The following is a 21291-nucleotide window of genomic DNA, read 5'->3' as shown; positions in this document are numbered from 1 at the left end:
GCCAAGGTGGTCTGGAACTCCTGACCTCGTGATCCGCCCACCTCGGCCTCCCAAAGTGCTGGGATTACAGGCGTCAGCCACCATGCCCGACCTAGTTAGGGCGTTTTATATAGATTTTTGGGAAGGTACCTATACAGTTAGGTCATATTATCTATGAATTTCACTTCTGAAATGTCATAAGGAGATGTCATAAGACATTCTTTATAAAAAGCGGGCACTGTACCTGATAGAGTTAAGAACTACCAGACTGTAGGTAGAAAAAAGTAACCAGGACTTCTGACTCCTAGTCTATAGCCTTCTACATTTTACTCTTCTGGTTTGTCATTTCATTCCATAGCAGATATAATCCACAGACAAAATTAAAAGGTTAGGAAAGAGGTTAATTATGCTAAACTTTTGATTCTAGTTCATTTTGTCAGTAGGTAGACTGCATTACTTCCTCTAGTTTTGGGACTTAGGAAGCCACTATCTATTTTCTTATCAGTTTATATTTAAAATATCTAACACTATACCAGGCAGACGATGAAACATTCAGCAAAATTTTATAATTTTTTATATATATATATATATTATTTATTTATTTATTTTTGAGACAGAGTTTCACTCTGTCTCCAGGCTGGAGTGCAGTGGCGTGATCTTGGCTCACTGCAACCTCCGCCTCCCGCGTTCAAGCAATTCTCCTTGCCTCAGCCTCCCAAGTAGCTGGGGCTACAGGCATGCGCCACCCCGCCCAGCTAATTTTTGTATTTTTAAGAGAGACAGGGTTTCACCATGTTGGCCAAGATGGTCTCGATCTCTTGTCCTCGTGATCTGCCTGCCTCGGCACCCCAAAGTACTGGGATTACAGGCGTGAGCCACTGTGCCCGGCCTATAATTATATTTAAGCCAGAAAAAGACAAGATAATTTTATAATAATGCAATGAAGTTAAGAATTTTAAAAGCATGTCAGAATTTTACACAGGTAGGAACAATTAATTAAATGTCATTACCACATGAATGATTTATAATTTTCTCTATTTGATAGATTTTATAGCTACCATAATTCCACACTGTTTATATGAGTTTTAAGTCACCTTTGATCAGAACACTCATGAGTCAGGTTTTCAACTTAAAGCTAAAAAAATTAAAAGCTGTATCTGCTTCCTTCCCATGACACCTACCTTACCCTACCAAAAAAGGGAGATGGGGAAGTCCACAGGCTAAATTGCAAGAAAAGGCATGAGAAAAACTTCAGGCAAAGTAAACACTGCAAAGTTTGTCTGTGTATTTCAGCAGGGATGGAAGAGAAAACATAAAATGCCCTGTTGGTCTATTTTAACTCACCACTCAGAATCTGCTGCACTGCTTCATTGCCCATCTGTGCTGCTGTGAAGCCTTGTAAGGAGATGATGGAGGGGTCAGAGCCGTAACTCAGCAGGAGGCGGCAGGTCTGCAGGTGGCCTGCTAGGGCGGCTCTATGCAAAGCAGTCTGACCAAGGGTGTCCAGTGCATTCATCTGAAAAATCATTAGGTGGGCACAAGGAATTAAGCATCTAGTTTAGTTTCCTTTTATACCTTAGAAAATACATTCTTATGAAAAAAAATCAACTTTCAAAGCTTTTAAAAAGTCTCATAGATATTCATTATAAACTTTTGCTCACTGATTCTGAAGAACTATCTTCTTTTAGTTACCCTTCTCTGATCACCTTACTGAAAATTACAACATACCCTCTCTTCCCGGAATGACCATTTTCCTGACCATTTCCCATTTCTGCTACTCCCTTCGACGACTAGACTGGTTGGTCTATGGAGGCAGCAACTCTGGTCTGGTATTTACTGCTTGCCACAATGAAGATGCTCACCCAATTCTTCTGAATGAATGGATTTTTACCGAACTTTTCCCCAGAATATAAAGACAACAGCATATGTAAGCAAAGACTGTCAAAGTAGTTGATTATATTTCTTTTCTAATTTAGGTAATATAGCTAATTATAATATCTTAATTGAATTACAAGCATATTTAAGCAAAAAAAAAAAGATTTGAGGATTCAAACATTCCTTTTTAAAGCTTTGAAGAGTTATACACAGGAAGAAGAATCATTTAGCTAGTTGTGAGACTGCTTAAGACAATGTGAAACACTGGGATCATGTTCTTAATCTGGTCAAACCTGACTCATCTTATCTTCCAGCAGATCCCAATCAGCACCCTCTACTCCAGTCAGACCCAAGTCCACGTTCATTGTGCTTGCTGCTCTTTTCAGAGAAACCCTTCTTTCTGCCTTTATGGCTCCTGAGATCCAGTGTAAGTCTCCTCATCTCCAAGAAGTCTTCCTTGATTTCTTGAAGACTTTGATTACTCCTTTTCTGAACATCTATGTCAATTTAGCACTTAACTGTCTTATAAAATATAATACTGGGGTAATTTTTGTTTATTGAGTTAAACTAAGGTTATTGAGAATATGAGTGCATGTTACACATAGACTTTCTGGGTCCTCTAGAAAGCTCCTGCTAAAGGTACACAGTAAATTCTCAATTATATGCTGGTTGATTATTGAAAATATTTGTGTACACCCACTAAATACAAGATTAAGAAAAGAAAGGAAAAAAGACAACTGGTCTCCCTGTCGCCAGTCTTTTATCATTACCAGTAAGGCTGTTGTACTTACTCAAGAAAGGGTTCATACAAATTCTTGATGGTCTTTCACAAAACTCCCATGAAATACTAACATGTTTAACTCTATCACATTTGCCAGAAGAAAAATGACTGCTGACACATACCAACAAAAAAGCACAGCCATTAGCATGTATCAATGGATAACACAAGCTACCAAACTAACTTGAATTTTGATTTCTTTGTTACTTCTTCAGCACAAAAGAAAAATCTAAAATTGTGAACATTCTAATCATTAACATTTTTCTGGAAACTGGGTAAGAAACATACTAACTTATTCTATTATAGTAATGGGAACTCCCAATCCAACTTGTTGAAGCATGGGAACATGATTTGATGTCACTAAAAAACACTTAACATTCAGCACTAAAGTGATTATTTTCACCAGGTTACAGAAACTGTCTCAAATAAAGAGACTGCTACATTTAATGTTACCCCTCAACTGTGGTAATTAAATGCTTAAGACTGGCTTGACCTATCCATTCAGGAGTCAGAATAATAGATGTCTGGCAGTTTTAGAGGTAAAACATATTCCCACTTTTCCTTGTATCTAGAGATTGCAACCTTAGTGTACATATTTTCATTTCTATCTGAGTAGCAAAAATGACTTTACAGAAGATGAATAACTCAGTAAAACTATATAAAATCACAATGACACTTGGCCCGAAATATTTAGGACATGAAATTATGATTCAAAAAAATGCCAAAACAGTTCTGGAAACCAGCAAGCAGACCACAAGGAAATGGCTGAGGGGAATCCTTCAATATTCTACTCAGTGTGAACAGCCTAGTCTCAGACAGCTAATCCTGAGGCCACTTCTCCTAAACTTAAAGCTATCATTGTCTACATCACTCATTTGGTAATTAATCACAAACTGTTCTGTGACATCTGTACTTAACACCTTTAACTGTGAACATGTGTTTGCCTCAACCTAAAAGCTGATTTCAAGTAAGCCGAGAGTTGAAAACAGTCTGTATTCTTTAGCTAGAGTGACACTGCATTTTTTTTCTCAAACCATAACAAATTGAAAGTCAACAATTAAAAAAATTAACAGGCATTAATATATCTATGATAGAAGAACAAATGATAGGTTCTCCAAGTATTATGAGAACAAAGTTTAAACTCTCCAATTGAGAATACAAAGATCTTGCTTTTCATTGTTTCCATTTTCTGTACCTTTTGGACTAACTAATCATAACTTCTGACTGTTTAATAAACAAACCCCTTTATTTCCCTGATTTTCAGTCCTTACTGAAAATGTATTGTTTTTATTTTGCCTATATATATCTATATATTTGATTCCTGAACATTCCTAGCTGAAATTCTATTTTCTTCATGAGATTTCTCCAATCTCTTCCCCAGGCTGCCATCACCAACACGAATAACTGTTTATTCCTCTGAATATAAATCGATCTATACTTCTCTTATTATATATACTACTTTCCAGTTCATATAGTAGTCAAGTAGACTGTGTTAGACAATTAGATTTTAAGTTCCTTAAGAGAAGGATCTTGATCAAATTCAAAGTTTATACATCCTCTTAGCAGTAAGTACCATGCCTTGTATAAATAGATATTTGAAAATGGTTGGTAAGTGAATGACTCACAAGAGCAACAAACTAATAAATTCTGGTGATAAAAAATACTACTTTTGACATACTGTTCTGTATATTGAACAAACATTAGGAACTACTAAAATGTTCTCTATCTAACCAAAATGCATTCCTCTTTCCCTGGAAATTGAGGGAGAAGGGTAAATGCCAGTGTTTATAGAATTGCTTAATATTGAAAATGAATTTGCTTTATCTGTAATCAAAATATAATTTAAATTGATTCTAATGTTTTTACAGGTGTTTTACAAGTATTCATCATTATCCTTGGTGGTATGCATAGTTAAAGCACTTCCTATGAGGAATGAAACAGACAAATGAACACAATTTTTCAATAGAATACTGACATAGTAATCAATATTTTACTTGAAATGTTCTTTAATCCTTTAATGTGTTGTGAACTCACTACAGAGTATGGAACTGGATTTCTATTTGCTAGCTGAACTTGAGTGTGCTATCTGTAAAGATTCGTGTGGAAATTTAAAAGAAACAATCAAATTCCCTGAAAAGATATATATATATATAAAATAATACCACAGATTATCTTTGGTGGTTTCAAGGGGTACTAATCTTGCTCACGTGCCTTAAGAAATAACAAACTGAGCAAAACTGATTATAGACTAGAGGGTGCCAATCCAATGAATGCTCGTACTCAACAAGCGAGTCTTATTTATAATTCTCCCTTTTTCATCCCCGAGACGGGACAGACCCTATCAGCTGCAGGTGGTATACTTCTAAGCCAAGGACACATAAAGTATGGGTTGTAAAAGACCACATTTAGGCCATAGAGAAATAATACAGAAAAATCCAGTCTGCAGAAAGAAGAATGAAGCAGATGAACAAACACTGGCAGAGAAAAGAAACCATGCAACCTCACAGAAAGAGAAAGAGAGAGAGACAGGGAGCGACAGAGACACAGAAGAGGGGAAAGAGGGAAGCAGGGAGGGAGAGACATAGAGAATGGCAGCCAAAGTACCTGATAGTTTCTAAATTCCTCGTTCTGGTCTTTTGTGAATCTCAGCTACAATTCTTACACATATTTCTGGGAGATAACCATATGAGTTTCTCACAGAAGTAATAAACACATTTGTATTAATATACATTTATATTAGTATAAAATATATTTCCATTTGTGTTTAATCTAGATTGAGTTGGTTTGTTACTGAGAACTAAAATGTCTCTGGGACACTTGCCCCTTTGGACTTTATTTTGGTATGATCAAACCTCAGATATTATTTGCACTGTAAAAGATACTTTAGAGCTATAGTATCTTTAAAAGTACTTTAACATCTTTGCGCTAACAATCTACTTATCAATCTACCTCTAGAAAAGCATTAATAAAACTCTTATAATGGGCTGACACATTTCCCCAAGTGAGCAAAGCCTCGTGATCGCTTCTAAATGTGAGAAATAAGCCTATTAAATGTCAATTATTATGTCACAATATCTTCTTAAACACAATGTAAATAAATCTGTCAAATTAAGACATATGAATATGAACTGTCAAAAAATTCCTTCATGTTTCACGTATTTAACAGATGCACATAATGACAAAATAGCTATGCTTTATATATGAAGAAATGCATTTATGAATTAAACTTCTTGAATACCATATGCAGTTGGGGCGTAAGTTTTCTTAATAATGAGAGCAGACAATTCATTACTGATAGAATGCAGAATGCCAGGGCAGACTAACCATAATAAAGAAAAAATTGCCACATGAAGGATAAAGTCTTCATGTCTTTCCTATTTAGACTTTATAGTACTCCCAAAAAGCAGGGGATAATAAATTATTGATTTTTTTTAAGGTACAAAAGTTTACTCCTAGTAAATGAGGATTTTTCAAATGAATTGGGTAATGCTCCAATGTTCTTGTAACTCTCCTTACTAGCAATTTGTTTTCTAATCTTTTGCTGAATATTGCCCTTATTCCCCTCTAGAGCCACAGCCATCCTCCACCTTGCTCTGGGTCCTGAGAAAATCACTTGTATGAACCACATCAACAGACTCTTTTGGTCCTCACTGTTTTGTTGAATTTGGTCACGGGCACTGGGAGGAGATGGGGGGTACTGGGAGGAGACAGAGGACAGCAGGACAATGAAGAGTAAGGTTAGATACATCCTTTGATCAAAGGCTACAGGTGGTACCAGGTGGCCTTTTCCATACAGCTACCATCTTCCAGCGCCAAGAACCTCTCCTTTCCCTTGTCCCTTCAGACCAGAGATGATCATACCTCCCCCTTTGCTGCTAGAACAACCTCATTCCTTGCTACTTTCCTTGAACCTTGCCCACGTTTCTATACAATTCCTTTATTAAACTTTCATCAAATTACCCATTTTAAGTGTGCCATTTATTGCCAAGACCCTAACTGAGATTTATCTCTGCTTCTATCTCCTTAGAATTTCTCCTTCAAAAGCTACCAAAGCCCTCATATGAAAACGGTCTAAGTAATGCCCCAGTCTGCCTTGATTTCTCTCAGTGGCACTGGTCACCTGCTCCTTCTTCATACACCTCCTGTACTCTGTAGACACTGTGATAGAACTTCCAGCTTTCTCTTCCCACCACCGCTCTATAAACATGGGCAATCCTCGAAGGATCTTTCCTTAACTCCCTTCTTTCCATGCTTTCTCTACCAGGGACCGTACTCGCTCCTAAAATGTAGAATCACTATGTGAATTCTCAGTAGATCTTTCTAATCTTAAACTCTTTTATACTCTGATGCTGTCTTTCCAACTGCTGGTTTTATTAAATGTCTTTCTGTAATATCAACTTCAAGTAGAAAATCATTATCAAGGCGTAGGAAACCAGTGTTTCTCTGTAGCTTTCTTACTTCCATTAATTGCACCACCATTCTCTAAGTCCACTCTAACACCCAATTCATTTCCAGGTAATATAATTACTCCTTCATAAGTGGCTTTTATCTTCCTCTTCCTTCTTCATTACTAATGCTGCTAAATTGATTCAGGACTGAGGTCAAGTTTGGTAACTGCATTAACTTTCAAACTGGTATTTCCCACAGTATCTACTACAGTCTTGATTATTTTGCATGCCAATATTTATGGAGTTAGTGGATGAAACCCAATTATAAAGGGATTAGATATGTGTCTTATAAAATTTAGATAATTAAAGGGAAATACATAGTATATACATGTTTGAAAAGACAAATGTGGGAAAAAAATGCTCATATTCACAAAGAACCAAAACATTATCTGTGTGTTAAGCACTATACTACATATTTATATACATATGCTCATTTGATTTAAAAAAAAAAAAAGCCTGTAGGGCGGTTGCTTCACATATCACTGATTAGTCAACTGAGACTCAGGGAAATTTAGCCCAAGGTCACAAATCTAGAAAGTGGAGGATTCTAAACTCAAAAGCATGCCTGTCTAGGTTATATATGGCGTACATTTAGTTTAACATTAACAGCAAACCTCAAGTTTGTATGTATTACCCGGCTTTGGGCAAAAGAATGTTCTGACTTATAAAAATATCACTAAGTTCTGTCAAAGTAAGGCAAATTACTTAATGATAATTAGGTCTTCATCCCAAATTCTTCTGCCTTTGCCTGAGAAATTGACTCATCAAGAGTAGGGGAAGGCAGCAGGGTGCTAGAAGCAGTGGAAGAGGGCTGAATCCTAATTAAAAACTGGTGCTGCTTGTTCAGAAGGTGTGTTCAGAATCAAATGGAAACCGTGAGTTGCCTGAAAATCATACAGAAACCATGAGTTCCTCAGAAAGAAATACTACGCAAGCAAAAATGGGAGCCCAACAATAGCTAAGTGAGTTTCTTACAGGGAGTTTTTTACAACACATTAATCACCAGATACACCAACCATGAGGAACAGCATCCTGCCTTGGGATGGGGTAAATAGGAGTTGCTATGGCATTTGATATCTACTGATAGCAATTGATATCTATGGGTTCATAACTCTGATTAAATATAACTCTCCTCTTTTTTAAGTGCCTACTAGCAAGCGTTATCAATGTAGATGAACTATAGTGGAAAGACTAGGGTGAACACAAAAGTCTAGAAGTTCTTCTACATCATTGACAGGGCTAGTAATGAACTAAGATGTTACTGATGAAAATGTATTGTGCACATGAAAGGCAAATAAAGAGTGAGAACCACAGACCTAGAGAAAGACTGACTAGAACAAGTCATAATGTTATTTTTCATTGAAACTTTATAAACTAAAATGCCTGATGGGAGACAATAAATAGATACTATTTTCCCAAAATGAAGGGCATTATTCCTAATTTTTCAAGAGCATTATAAATGTCATTAGATATTTGCAAAAACAGGTCAATGATAAATGTACAAAGCTCGTAAGTGTAGCAAAAATGTCACTTAGCTTAGTGTTTTCTGCTTGAAAGAGCAACAAGATGCTACTTATATAATAATGCAGTAGTTGTACCTACAAAATAGGTAATACATCTGTAGAACTCTGTTCCCTTTTATTCCACTTTGTCTTCATTTCATAAATTAAAAACATAAAGTGCCATTTTAAAGCAGTGATATCCAAATTTTTAAATCACACACCCTCCAGGTAGAAAAGTTTTGAGAACACTTAATATATATATATGAATTTCTTTGTAAATTATAACCAAGAAGTGCTATACTATTATAAAACTTATACAAAGAGAATTTATGAAGGATGAGAAAGAGATGAAATAATTAAAAATTTAAAAAGATTTCATGATTATTATTTTCTGAGACAGAGTACTGCTCTGTCACCCAGGCTACAGTGTAGTGGCATGATTACAGCTCACTGCAGCCTCGACCTCTTGGGCTCAAGTGATTTTCCCACCTCAGCCTCCCGAGTAGCTGGGACTACAGGAATGCACCACCATATTTGGCTAATTTTTTTTATTATTTGTAGAGACGGGGTTGGCCTATGTTGCCCAGCTGATCTCAAAATCCTGGGTTCAAGCGATCCTCCCACCTCAGTCTCCCAAAGTGCTGGGATTAAGGCATAGGCTATGGTGGCAGTCCAAAACATATTTTAATTACTTATGCTAGAAAATATCCATTGACTGTAGTTTAAACATTTTAAAAAACTTATAAAAATTGTGATATTAGGAATTTGAGGGTTTAATTTTAGGTTCATTTCATTTTTCTTTAGAGACAGAGTCTTGCTCTGTTGCCCAGGCTGCAGTACAGTGGTATGATCATACCTCACTGCAGCCTCAAACTCCAGGGATCAAGTGATCTTCCTGCCTCAGCCACCCGAGTCGCTAGGACTATAGGTGCACACCACCACAACTGGCTAATTTTTAAATTTTTTGTAGAGATAGTGTCTTGCTGTGTTGCCCAGGCTGGTGTCGAACTCCTGGCCTCAAGCAATCCTTCTGCCTTTACCTCCTAAAGCTCTGGGATTACAGGAGGGATTACGGGCCACTACACGTGGCTCTAAGTTCATTTTTGATAATTAGTTTGAAAGGCTATATTAGTTGCAAAGATTTCATACAGATACATGGAGCCAATGAAATAAATGCATTGTTAACTATGCCTACTCAATCAGAATGCCTAATTTTAATGTAATTTACTAATTATGCTAAGGTTTTCATTGAAATTCTGTAGTAAAATTCCATCTTTACTGATGTTCTTGCAAAGTTATTAGGAAGTGCTGCATTACAATGTTTTGAATAGATTCAAAATCTACCCTAAAACCAAATTAATTAAGGAAGGCTTTTGAACAGGTTAGAAAATTCTGTTTTTATGTGTTTAAATTACGTAGATATGACGGCTGGGTGATTCACTTATATCATTTTTCAGCAAAATCACAGAAAAGTGAACATTTTCTAAAAATCTATGTTCAAAACGTTCTCTTCATTTTTTAAAGTTTCTTTTAAAAAAGCAGTTACTTTATCATTTACCTAAAGTGTGTAACTTTTACCTTTAAGGATCTGATTATGTTTCCTTTTTAAAGGGTATCTACATGCAAGTCATGGTCATTTGTCCTCAGAGAACTATTAACAAATTTTGAACCCTTTTATTTTCATTAAAAAGAGCACAACTATGACAACACCTTAAAATACTACTTCACAAAATAACCAGACCACCTTTTTATGCTATAAAAGCATGTAAGAGTCACTCCCTGTGTCCCTTGTCAGGGTCACTCCTCTGATCAAGTATGATATTTATAAAAGTTCTACCATTTAGGATAATATCCATAAATTCAACTCATTTGGACACATGTAAAGTCCACTATGCCAAAATATGCTGAAAGGGAACAAACGAGTGAGTTTGCCACTGTCAATCTCTCGATACTAACAAGTCCCACTCTTACCTCAGGAAACCTTGACATCACGAGTCACACTGGCTGACACATGGACCTAGTGAGAGTGCTGGCATCATCTTTGTATTCAATATTGGTAAATCTGAATTTCCTTATTCTTAAATAAAAGTATTATAAATTGAAATGCTAGGATTTTTCCAACAGGGCATCTTGTATGCTCCATAGGGAGTCTATACCCTACTTTGGAGACAACTGCTTTGAAATATACATTCTTGAGAATGAAAAAATCTACAATTTCAAGTCACCCCTAAAAAACAACCAGTTTGCTTCTTTCCTCTCTTAAGTGCTTGACAAAGTTTCAGACTACACCATTCAGAAAATGCCAATAAAAATTATTAAATATGTCATATTTCTTTAGTGTAGAGGTTCAGAAAATTATTACAAATCTGAAGGCATACAATTTTTTTTTTTTTTTTTTTTTTTTTTGAGACAGATTCTCACTCTGTCGCCCAGGCTGGAGTGCAGTGGCGCAATCTCAGCTCACTGCAAGCTTCGCCTCCCAGGTTCATGCCATTCTCCTGCCTCAGCCTCCTGGGTAGCTGGGACTACAGGCACCCGCCACCACGCCCAGCTAATTTTTTGTATTTTGAGTAGAGACGGGGTTTCACCGTCTTAGCCAGGATGGTCTCCATCTCCTGACCTCGTGATCCACCTGCCTCGGCCTCCCAAAGTGCTGGGATTACAGGCGTGAGCCACTGTGCCTGGCCACAAATGTTTTTTAGAATAAGTAGAGCTATTCTGATGCTATCATTTAACATAATTTATTTTCTGATAAACTATTATTCAAATGGACACTATCAAAATATATCCGTACAGTATTAACTGAAAATAATGTAAAGATGAAATCTATTTCAAATGACTATAGCTATATTTCGTTGCTTTACAGAAGGGTGACATTAAAGGATCAAGAAACACGGGTAATTATTTTTATTAGAAACAAGATCTAAATCAGCTTTATAGGAGAATCTATGAATTTAAGTACGAACTAATAGTCCTTTATAAAATTAGTTTCTTCAGAAAAATCGGAGAGAGAGAAGCAGTGTTAAGAGCAGCTGGCTGCTCAGTGCTGAGTCTGCCACTCTGCTCAGGTGTGTGCCTCACCTTGGCGCCATGCTTATGCAGAACTTCCATGACATCATTATGGGCTCTTTCGGCTGCAACATGCAGGGGAGTCATGAAACTACAGAAAAGAGGAAAGAAAGAAAAGGTAATTGTCTCTCTTTTATTGCATTTCCTCTTTAGGAACTGAACAACTCTTTCTGCAATTATACTTACTCTTTATTTTTTTCATTAACATTTGCTCCTTTTCTAAGTAACAATTCTGTCACTTGTTTACGTTTGGGATGCAGAGAGGCCACAGCACAGTGCTATAAAGTAAACAAAACCAAGTTAATAAAATACACTTCCATATGTACAGTAGCTTTTGGAATTGAACAGTATCTGCTGACCATTTAAAACATTGTTATCTCAGAGTATCAGAACATATGTATATGTTTTATATCACAGAGATGATCCATATTCTTTCTACGTATAGTGGAAATACAAAACGTAAGCGTTTAAACCAAGGTGAAATTATGCTCTTAAACATTAAGAGAGATCTTATTTCTTTTGGCTTAGCCAATCAATAAATATTCACTATATATTCCATGGAGAGCATCATAATACGTATGCCTCTGCAAAGCTACAGAAATCTATAACTAAGTTACTCTATCTTTCATTAGGCCATCAGCCACACAAGTCAGTATTTCTAAGCTCTTCTACAGAGGTACTCCCAGCACTACAGGAGACGTTTATATGCCCAAGGATAAGCAAGAAAATGATATAACTGAAGCAGTTTAGAGAAAAATATTCTCAGAAATTTTAGGTTTTAACATAATATTTATACAACTTTTTTATTCTGCTTCATTTTTATATTCGTATTAAAATTTAAAAATAAAAAACTACTTTCAACTAAATAAAATGAAAACTCCAAAAAAGTGGGTCAGGTTTATTCTGTGGCTATGAATATCTCCTAGCGTAACACTGTGTAGCTTGAATCTATCTCAACCCTAGTTTGAGAGACATGTATTTAAGTGTATATATAGTTAGCCTATTTCAGTTTGGTCAATCCTTTAATGTTGTTTTATGCAGATACTGACAAAGGTTTGATCTTTTGTGTCAAATATACGTAAGAACATTAATTAGGTATACTTAAGGTCTGTGATGCAGGCATCACATATGCTTAAATTCTCAATTTAGGAGTGATCACTAACCACTCTCTAGCTGAGCCTTAATGTGTCAATGACAAAGAAAATAAATAAATCTTTCTGAAAGTGCATTTGAAGAAAAAAACGTGGATAGTTTTAAGAATAATTTGTATAGTATCAAACAAAAAATTCATGATCTTGCCATTTTTCTACCATGAATATAATCAGTTCTTTGAATACAATTGCTCAAAAAGATAATGCAAATATCTAAAAATATACTTTAATCTTCTACAGAAGGAAATCTAGTATTTATCTAGCAAACATAAGAAAAAAAATTCTATTGAAAAATCATATCTTGTAGTTTATGAAAGCACTGGCCACAAAAGTGGATTTGTTATAATGAGGTGGGGAAGACAAAGGTACAATAATTTCCAAATTGAGGTTGAGCAAATGTCAATTCTCTCACCCATGAAAAGAATCATCCCCCAAACTAAGTTTAAAAATCAATGCAACCAAAATTAAAATGCAAATCCCTGGCATTTCAGATACTAAAGTTACTTTAAGGTTTCTGAAATGAAAATCATATTTTGTGCTTACGTTATTATTATAGACCCAGGGAATAGATTAACAATAAAATCTTACCAGTGCTGTTTCATGAGACTGCGGTTGTTTGAAATTAATGATTTCCAGAGCGAGTGTTTTTTTAACTTTAGCTAAGTCTGCTTCTCTGGCTGCTTGTAGTAAAGAATGACCTTTAAATTCATCTGTCAATGAAACAATGGTTGACATAAAAAAAGATTTAAAATGTATAAAAATCTTCAGCATGATTATAAATAAGTAGGAATATTATTATTTTATGAATTTCTCTATTTTAGCAACAGCAGCAATGTGACAATATGATGATAAAAATGCAAAAGATGAGGATGTAGATTCATGAAAAACTGTGAAGTATGTATGCTCTGAAATAAGACTGTTTCACACTCTCAGAGTCATAAAGATACACCTATAAAGATACTTATTGCAGCAAAATTTTGAAACAGGAAACCTAAATGTCCACCAAAAGGAAACCAGTTAAATAATCTGTGCGCACATACGCTGTAACACTTTCTAGCTCTTAAACAAGAGATAGGTCTACATACACTACATACATACATGAAAGTATACAGTGGTACATGAAAATTCAAAAAAGAAAGGACAGGCTGATGCATTTTTTTTGGTATTGTCACTACTCTTGCTACTACTATTGCCACCATAAGTACACCATAAGTAATGGTATAGAAAACATTTACAGAAATATTTACCAAAATATTAATGGTGATTAGGTCTTGACACAGAAAAGGAAAGGACTAAAATATGGGAGAAATGCAGAGCTTGAAAATTTTTCAAAGAACAATTAATAGCTTATTATTTTCATAACCAGGTGAGAGATTTTTTGAAAACCTGTATCTAAATTAATTGCATGAATGAGAATCCAATATTCTTATATCTTAAACTACGCTAAAACAAAAAGTTTATTTAAAAAACATTTGCATGTATATATTGGTAATGTATTCAGAAGATGACCTCAACCAAATTATTTTTAAAATCTCACTTAAATATGGGAAAGTGATTATACTTGGGTCATAACACACATGACAAATAAAAATATGATTGTGCAACCTTGCAGGGCTCGGGAAATGGTGAGGGTTCAATAATGCTAGATACCTATTACTATCAATGGCACAAGAATGTAACCCCATAAGAGGGTTCAATAATGCTAGATACCTATCACTATCAATAGCACAAGAATGTAAGCCCCAGAAACTCAGAGCTTTTTAATGGTTTGTACACTGCTATATTTCTAGTGCCTGCCACATCGCAAGTATCCAAGAAATGGATGCTGATTGACTCATCCTCATTAGCCTTCAAAAAACCAAAAAAGGAGCTTCAACATACGAATTAAAACTAGGCTTGAATAAATACAATATATACAAAAAGTGTCTGTATATAATATTCCCATGGAATTCATGAAGAAAAGTATACAATTAGAAATGAGGATTATGAATTAGTGTGCTTGTAAGAATGGAAGGTTATTATTTAAGGTAGATAAAACTCAACAGAAATTAAATATTCCAATTTATGCGATAATGATTTCGGGATATAAATACGTACAAGTCAATCTCTCCCTAAGCTCCGGAGTTGGAGCCATATCCACAGCACTTTTGCCATGGCAGTTGACTAATGTAGGATCAGCGCCATGGCTAAGTAACAAAGAGCAGACTTCTACACGGTTCTTGGAAGCAGCCTCGTGCAGTGGAGTAAACTGCCAGAGATCCATGGCATTAACACAAGCTCCATGCTGAATTGAGAAAAAAACATTTTAGGTCAGTAATCATTTTGCTGGATCAAATAAAACTCAAAAGACATTTATTTCTTTGTAAATTTCAGTTATAACTTTTTCAAATAAGTGTTTTCATTTCTTTAATATCACCTTTCAAAAGCAGCTGAAATTAAATTCAATGTTTTAAAAATTTTAAGGCAATGGTAATATGTTTAAAAACGTATTTTATTCTCTTAAAATGTAAAAAAACAAGACTGGGCAACATGGCAAAACCTCGTCTCTACAAAAAACATAAAAATTAGCTGTGCGTGGTGGCACACCCCTGTAATCCCAGCTAGTGGGGAGGCTGAGGGTGAGGATCACTTGAACTTGGGAGGTTGAGGCTGCAGTGAGCTGTGAATGTGCCACTGCACTCCAGCCTGGGTGACAGGGCAAGACCCTGTCTCAAAACAAACAAACAAAAAACCCCAAAGAACTAAACAAACTTTCATGGGGCCAAAAGTATGGAAAGTCATGACAAGTTAAAGAAAAAAAAAAAAGTAAATGATGCTCAATATTCTGAATTTCTCTTACCTTTAGTAGCAGTTCTGTGACTTCATAATGTCCATATGAACATGCATTATGAAGAGGCACAAGTCCACTAAATGAAAAGAGGCAAATTAAAATATTTAAATTTCAAACAACTTATTTATCCATGACGTACTAAGAAATAAAATCCAATAAATCCCAATACAATTATTTTAAAATATTTAAAAGTATTTAATAAAATAATAAAAGAATTCAAAGCATAGCTTATGTTCACACCTTTTGTATTTATCTTGTTTTTTGTATATAATCCTTGAAGATAATGAAAAAAATACCAAATAGAAGAACATTTTGGCAAAAGGAAGATCATATGCTAATTGACAAATGCATGCATTATATATTAAGTATTTACAAGAAATAAATGTTAATTGGTAGTGAACTGAAATAGTCCACCATTTTAATTCACTTTTATGGTAATTTCTAGCGAAATAATCAAATATCCAAACTATTATAACTTGCATATCAAAGTATTCTAAATAAACCAAAAAAACCCTTTTTTTGTAGTGTACATCTCTTGATGACTCACCTATTGTACACCCATCTGTTTTCAGACACGCACAAGGAAACAGAGATGTACAAGAGCATCAGGCATTTATGCCCCTATACTACTGGGACACCATTCACATATGGCACAAAACCTGGTGCAGGCAAGAGAACAGCACCAGAAAAAGTAGATTGGAAATGGAAGAATTCTTCTGATAAGTGTCTCAAGTATTCAGTTCATTTTTATGTTTCTTGACTTGGGGAGGGGCAAAGTGAAAGAAACTCTCCTCTAGGGCATCTCTTCTTTATGCTGTCAGTCACAAGACTGTAACATAATCTACCTTACCTGGGTAGTAGGGTTAATTATCTTTCAGATCTTAAACTGGGGCAATGAGAAATGTTAGTCCACCACATAGGACAGCAAACCCAATGATCGTATATCTCTGGAGACTTTACAGGAAACTGATACAAAGTTTTCAAAAATGACCTATTGGTAAAGTAAATGACATAACTGCTTTTTTAGTTACCACCCATATCCCCTCACATCAACCTTCTAGGTTTTCTCAGTTTAGATGTCCAAGATTTCATCAGAAAAAAAATTTGGTATTGTATACTTATGATTTTGGTTTATCAATAAAGGATGATCCTTTACTATCTGTTGAATCTGATAGCTATGCTACTGGATTTTCATAATTTTCAATTTGTTTTATTTTTCTAAAATGCAATTTAAGAGTTGAAAAACCATAACTGCAACTGAGACACAATTTCAACTTCAAGTAACAGAACGGTGATAAAATTAAATTGATTTGGGAAATTATTATGAGAAGTATCCTTAATTAAGCAGGTACATGAAAATAAAGCCTCAAATCAGAGTTGTGAACATTCTTAAAACGTTATATAAGCCGTAACAAATGGGACATATGACTTTGTCTAGTGTTTTAAAAGTTTAGAGTATCAGACAAAAACAAAGCACTGACAGGAAGTAAATTGATAGACCTACCCTTTATCTTTTGCATGAACATCAGCACCATGCTGAAGAAGAAGCTGAACTATTCGAACTCTGTTGTAGCCCGCTGCTAGATGTAAAGGAGTCGACTAGAAAAGAAAAACAACCCCTTTTCAGGTAAAAACAAACAAACAAACAAAATCCTTGCTTTGCCATTTCAGATTTAAACACAATGAAAGTTGACACAAAAATACTGTGCTGAAATGTCAAAAATTCACATTTCATAACTTAAGGAGAGATAATTTACTGCCCTCAGGAGTCAATACTAACGTTAGTGCCATCCACCTATTTCACTTACTTGTTTTTTTAAGGCCATCAGTAATCAAACCTTACCCTACCTATTCTACATGATTTCCTATTTCTTTCCAACATGAAACATTCTCACTGTTCTGAGAAGACACACCAGGGCTCATGTTTCCTATAATTGGAAACATTCTTCCCTATCCTACTTAAATCCTGTCCTCCTTTCAATTTCTAACCTTTAAATCCCAATTGTACCATAAAACTTTATCTAAAGATCTAGCTCTCAAAATTTCTTTAATAGGAAAGATTGAAAAACGTCCCTAAAGAACAATTTGAACAAACTTTAATGGAAACAAAAAGGACAATGGGCCTTATTCATTCTGTACGGCTGCTAGTAATGGTCAAAACTAATTTGCTACACCGGGTGCAATGATGTATACCAAGGTAGCATTTAATTCTTCCATTTTATGTACCACATACACAGTATAAAGACAAGAGAGGAATACAGTTTCTTCCCAGCTAATTTCTGCCACATTGTAATTTGAGTCAAGTTATTAGAAGGTTCTCTGCTAAAATTTAGTATGGTAATTAAAATAATCAAACTTCTCACCTTTTAAGAATCAGAAATAACTTCACTTTAATTAAAAACTTCTCTGCAACCACAGCAATTTTCCACCTTTGTTAATTTAAAGTTTAAATACCATAACGGGTTTTTCATACAGGCTTTAATATACTTTAATGCATTCCCTTTCATTTTTCCTGTCTTCTATTTGGGGTCTTGGGATTTAATAAGGTTTTTAATTTATTTGCTTCACCTATTCCAGATGTGAAGATACAAAAGAATTACTAAACACTGTACTATTATTGCTTTTGAGATATTTCATACATTTTACATATTCTGTCAGCCTCTAAGTTTAGAAAATATTTTGAGCAATGCACAGCTATCAACAAGGAGACCATTCAGATTAGAAGGGTCCTGAACAGGAAGTCAGGAAACCTGACTACATTCCTGGATCTTATTATGCAACCCAGTGGAAGTCATGCTACTCGTGTGTCTCAGCTTCTTCATGTATAAAATGGAGATAAAATCACTCATCCTCGCTATCTGAAAAACCTGTGAAAATACAGTACAATTTCACCTACCTGTGGTTAATTTTAGTCTGAAAATATTACGTGTGGAATTCCAGAAACAAAAAATTCATAAGTTTTAAGCTGAGCACTATTCTAAGTAGCCTGATGAAATCTGCCCACTTTGTGCCACCTTGGATGGGAATCATCCCTTCCTCCAGCATATCCACACTGAAGATGCTACATATTAAGTAGCCATCTCAGTTATGAGATCAAAAACCCATATATAGGGTTTGGTACTATCCGAGGCTTCAGGCATCCACTGGGCTCCTGAAACGTTATCTCCCGAGGATAAGGGAAAACTACTGTAAAGTTTTCTCCCATATAGAAACTCATTTTTGTTTCTTTTTTGTTTGTTTGTTTTTTGGATGGAATCTCACTCTGTTGCCCAGGCTGGAGTGCAGTGGCTTGATCTTGGCTCACTGCCACCTCCGCCTCCCGGGTTCAAGTGATTCTCCTGTCTCAGCCTCCCGAGTATTTGGGATTACAGGCACGCACCACCATACCCAGCTAATTTTTGTATTTTTACTTGAGCTGGGGTTTCACCATGTTGGCCAGACTTGTCTGGAACTCCTGACCTCAAGTGATCCACCCGCCCCACCTCTCAAAGTGCTGGGATTACAGGTGTGAGCCACTGTGGTTTTTTAAAATGTAAAATGCCATGTAAAAATAGGCAACTAAAATTTTTTATCATCAAACATGTCCAGCTAAGTTTCTGCTTTGAGATCCATGTCAAATGCTACTGCAAATGATACTGTCAGGGGGTATCAACTTACTTTCAGGACTCTTCACTCTCATTTTAGAAGACTACTTCTGCTGGATAATGAAGTTTAGTTAACTTTTTTCCTTCCTTTAATATTTTAAGAATGTTATACCACTGTCCTCTGTCTTGCTTTGTTTCAAGACTAGAAATCTGTTACCCTTATCTTTGTTCCTTTGTACATGTGTTTTTTCCCCTCTGGATATGCTAATATTTCCTCTGCATTAATATTTCACTGACTTAAAGCAATTTGATTATGATGTGCCTTGGTATAGTTTTCTTCGTGTGTGTGTGTGTGTGTGTGTGTGTGTGTGTGTGCACGCACACGCATGCATGCCCACAATTGGAGCTCGCAGTGCTTCTTAGATCTATATAGTTTTCACTAAATTTGGAAAATTTTTAGCTATGATTTCATCAAATATTTTTTCTGCTCCCTCTCCTATTACTCTCACTAGGGAATTATTCCCACTAGGGACTTCAATTACACAAATATTAGGTTAATTTCAAAGCTTGCTTCTAGGCTTTGGTAGGCAGGGCCAGAGCAGCTTTTAGTGTAGGACAGATTTTCCCCTACTACTGAGGCATTGTCCTTTGATGACACCCAGTGAATTATGAGGGCTTTTTACTCTGGCTGGTGGCAACAGAAACTATTACAGACTCTGTGTGAGTTCCTAGGCTTGTTACCTCTAATCTTTCTATGTGGTTCTTTTACTAGCCTCAAGCAGTTTCCTCACCCATGTGTTACTCAGTACTTATCTGAACACTGTAAGGGGCCCCTGTGTGTATCTCCCTTTCCTGGCCCACTGCCTTGCTAACTCCTTCCACCTTAGTCTCCCCAAACTCCCAATTTCATCTCCTCAACTCAGGGAGACCATCAGGTTCCTCCTGGTTTTCCCCTCCTTGTGTTAAGGCCTGGAAATTCTTTGGAGGCGGTAAGTTGGAGGTGGTACCCTCTCTCAGGGATAATTACCATGTATTGCCTGATGCTCAATGTCTGAAAACCACTGTTTCATAAATTTTGTCTATTTTTCTCAGAGTTTCAGGAAGCAAGGTAAATCTAGTCCCTCTTATTCTATCTTGGATTCTTTCATGACTAAATTGGACTTTACATTGTAGTTTGAAAACTTCCTCCACAGACAAGGACTGCTTTGGAGGACTGGTCAGTAAGTCAGCAGGCTGGTATAGCACATAGCTAATATTTAATATTACATAAAAAGGGTCACATCTTTCTTGCTTATGAACAAAAAGATGCTCCATTTTCGTATTATCTTTTACACAACTTTCTCTGTATAAAGTTCATTCAGTAACTTTTATTTCTTGTTCCTGAAAATGAACAAAAGTTCTCAAATGAATGAATGCATATGAAAACCTACAGTTTATTTAAAAGGGCAGGCCGGGCATGGTGGCTCACGCCTGTAATCCCAGAACTTTGGGAGGCTGAGGCGGGTGGATCACGAAGTCAGGAGATCGAGACCATCCTGGCTAACACGATGAAACCCTGCGTGTCTCTATTAAAAATACAAAAAATTAGCCAAGTGTGGTGGCGGGCACCTGTAGTCCCAGCTACTTGGGAGGCTGAGGCAGGAGAATGGCATGAACACAGGAGGCGGAGCTTGCAGTGAGCAGAGATGGGGCCACAGCACTCCAGCCTGGGCGACAAAGTGAGACTCCGTCTCAAAAAAAAAAGGGGGGGGCAAAACATAAGAAAAATTTAACTAGTTTTCAGATTTTAAAAAATGATTTAATTGTAAGATTTACAATGCTTTGAAAACAGTAATATATTTAGTTTTTAAACTACTGAAATTTATGTAACTCAAATAAATTAGCAGGCTCTGTAATTAAGGTAGAAAGTGACAGGAAGTTGGTGAAAAAATGGAGTTAAAGGGTGAGTTTTCAAAAACTATTAGGAAGCAGAATTGATAGCCTCTGAGAAATGACTGATCTAGCTAGTGAGAGATAGAGTAGTTTCCAGGTTGGAAATGCCAATGACAGAAGAACAACAGAAAAAAAAAGAAGGG

At 35.9% G+C, this 21291-nt stretch overlaps 1 protein-coding gene across 3 annotated transcripts in view; it reads right to left on the bottom strand.

The window, feature by feature from the left end:
* TNKS (tankyrase) overlaps positions 1-21291 on the bottom strand; it is a 223546-nt gene that overhangs the window by 59984 nt on the left and 142271 nt on the right. For all 3 annotated transcript variants that reach the window (XM_016959067.4, XM_001137443.8, XM_016959068.4), the window contains exons 6-12: positions 17137-17231; positions 15642-15708; positions 14900-15086; positions 13391-13512; positions 11838-11929; positions 11664-11742; positions 1324-1495 (exon numbers count right to left, since the gene is read on the bottom strand). In XM_016959067.4, coding sequence (XP_016814556.1) covers positions 1324-1495; positions 11664-11742; positions 11838-11929; positions 13391-13512; positions 14900-15086; positions 15642-15708; positions 17137-17231 — 814 coding nt within the window. The remainder of the gene's footprint in view (positions 1-1323; positions 1496-11663; positions 11743-11837; positions 11930-13390; positions 13513-14899; positions 15087-15641; positions 15709-17136; positions 17232-21291) is intronic.

The sequence above is a fragment of the Pan troglodytes genome, chromosome 7 (genome assembly GCF_028858775.2).
Source record: "Pan troglodytes isolate AG18354 chromosome 7, NHGRI_mPanTro3-v2.0_pri, whole genome shotgun sequence".
Taxonomy (NCBI): domain Eukaryota; kingdom Metazoa; phylum Chordata; class Mammalia; order Primates; family Hominidae; genus Pan; species Pan troglodytes.
This window is presented reverse-complemented; position numbering and strand designations above follow the sequence as displayed.